At 35.0% G+C, this 1,681-nt stretch overlaps 1 protein-coding gene across 3 annotated transcripts in view; it reads right to left on the bottom strand.

Annotated features, from left to right (window-relative positions):
• Positions 1-1,681, bottom strand: part of susd2 (sushi domain containing 2) — a 66,747-nt gene that overhangs the window by 41,507 nt on the left and 23,559 nt on the right. For all 3 annotated transcript variants that reach the window (XM_014011167.1, XM_014011166.1, XM_014011165.1), the window contains exon 4: positions 591-936. In XM_014011167.1, coding sequence (XP_013866621.1) covers positions 591-936 — 346 coding nt within the window. The remainder of the gene's footprint in view (positions 1-590; positions 937-1,681) is intronic.

A 1,681-nucleotide genomic window follows, 5' to 3' on the forward strand; every position in this document is an offset into this window, starting at 1 on the left:
GCTCAAATGTATCATTTATTTCAACTAAGTTTGAAAAATAAATAAGAAGGTCAATTAAATTACGAAACATGAGGTAAAGTTCTCCTTTTTAATTTAATTGGTGCATTTATTCATATATTTCTGCTTTTATTTCTAATTATGACAGTTTTGGTCCTCCATACCTAAGCAGAAACAATGACTATTTTCAGTTTAAACCTCCATTTCTAACTCATAAAACCAAAACTAAACATCAAACCGTGGCTCAAACTCATAATTACTTTAAGCTCTTTTATTAATAACCAACTATGAGAAATCTACATGTAAACAAACAACAACCAGGAAGTTGCAGGACCTCTTAATGCCTGATGAAAATTAATAAAATATTAAATTTTGCCAACATTTAAAACAGAGAAAAGCGGCTCAAATGTTAATAAACTTTTAATTATGTAAAAAAAAAACAAGATAAATGTACTTTCAAAGCTTTTGTTAAAGTAAAAATGACACAAGAAACACATTTGTGTTCCTCGTTAACGTGTTTCTCTGTGGTAAAATTGGAAACATTAAAAGTGCAGCTTTAGCAGCGTTCAGATCTATGGTTGTAAAATACATACGGTTCTCCCTGTGACTGCGAAACAGCAGTGATGCGAATATTCCCCAGCTCCCACTCAGAAAAGTTCTCTTTGGGCTCAGGGGTGAAGCTGAAGACCCCCGAGTTGGGCTGATTCCTGCTCAGAGAGTAGAGAAAGCTCAGCTGGGCCCGCGGGACGGACGTCCCTGCCTCTGACTCGCTGAGCTCTCTGTAGCCCCACAGCTCCACGTCGACCCCCTCTGCTTTGATTAAAGAGCTGTTCCAGGTCAGCTGGAGCTGCCCTGCTGGGCCCCGGGTGCCGTAGTTGATCCACCGTGTTGCGTTCACCAGGGTGACTTCAAAATCAGGGTCTGCTTTGACGGGATGGACTAAAATAAGAGGGGAAATAAATGTTAGGACTAAAACAAGTTTATCAGACCTGCTTTTAGCAACAAACTACCTGGGAACAAAATCAGAACAAAATTATTTATCTTGTTAACTTAATTTTCCATATTTCAAGAAGTCTTATAAAGTGCAGTTGTCTTATTCCATTGGCACAATATTTCACTTAATTTCTGAGTCTGAATCTTCTCAAACTTTTCAAATTAAGTGAAATAATCTGCCAAATTTCCAGGCTAACAAGATTAATAATCTAACATCCTGCTCTTGCTCAGTATATAAGTCTCAAAACAAGATGAAAAATACTTTTGCCTTGATATATCCGATCCATCGTATCAAAACGAGGATTGAATCTAAATGTGAGATGTGGAGAAAGAGGCAGGTGTGTTTTGATTAAACTGTTTGCAGAAATTTTGTCAAAAATATTGAATTGAATCTTTAAATCTTAAACCATTTAAAAACATAAATAGCCAAATCCATTGCAGAATTATATAAAGTAAGGGACTTATTTAATGATAAAGCACTGTTTATATTTTATAATACAATAAATGTTCCACACTTGATTTACTGTGTTGAAGTCTGGGGTAAAGCGTGCAAAACAATCACAAATCCTATTTTTATTCTACAGAAAAGAGCCGTCAGAATTATCACCAGAAAACATTACTGTCATCCATCGAATATATATTATTATCTAAATTGAAATTATTAAAATTTTATGAGTTGGTTGATTATAAT

The sequence above is a fragment of the Austrofundulus limnaeus genome, unplaced genomic scaffold (assembly GCF_001266775.1).
Source record: "Austrofundulus limnaeus strain Quisiro unplaced genomic scaffold, Austrofundulus_limnaeus-1.0 Scaffold77, whole genome shotgun sequence".
Lineage (NCBI taxonomy): Eukaryota > Metazoa > Chordata > Actinopteri > Cyprinodontiformes > Rivulidae > Austrofundulus > Austrofundulus limnaeus.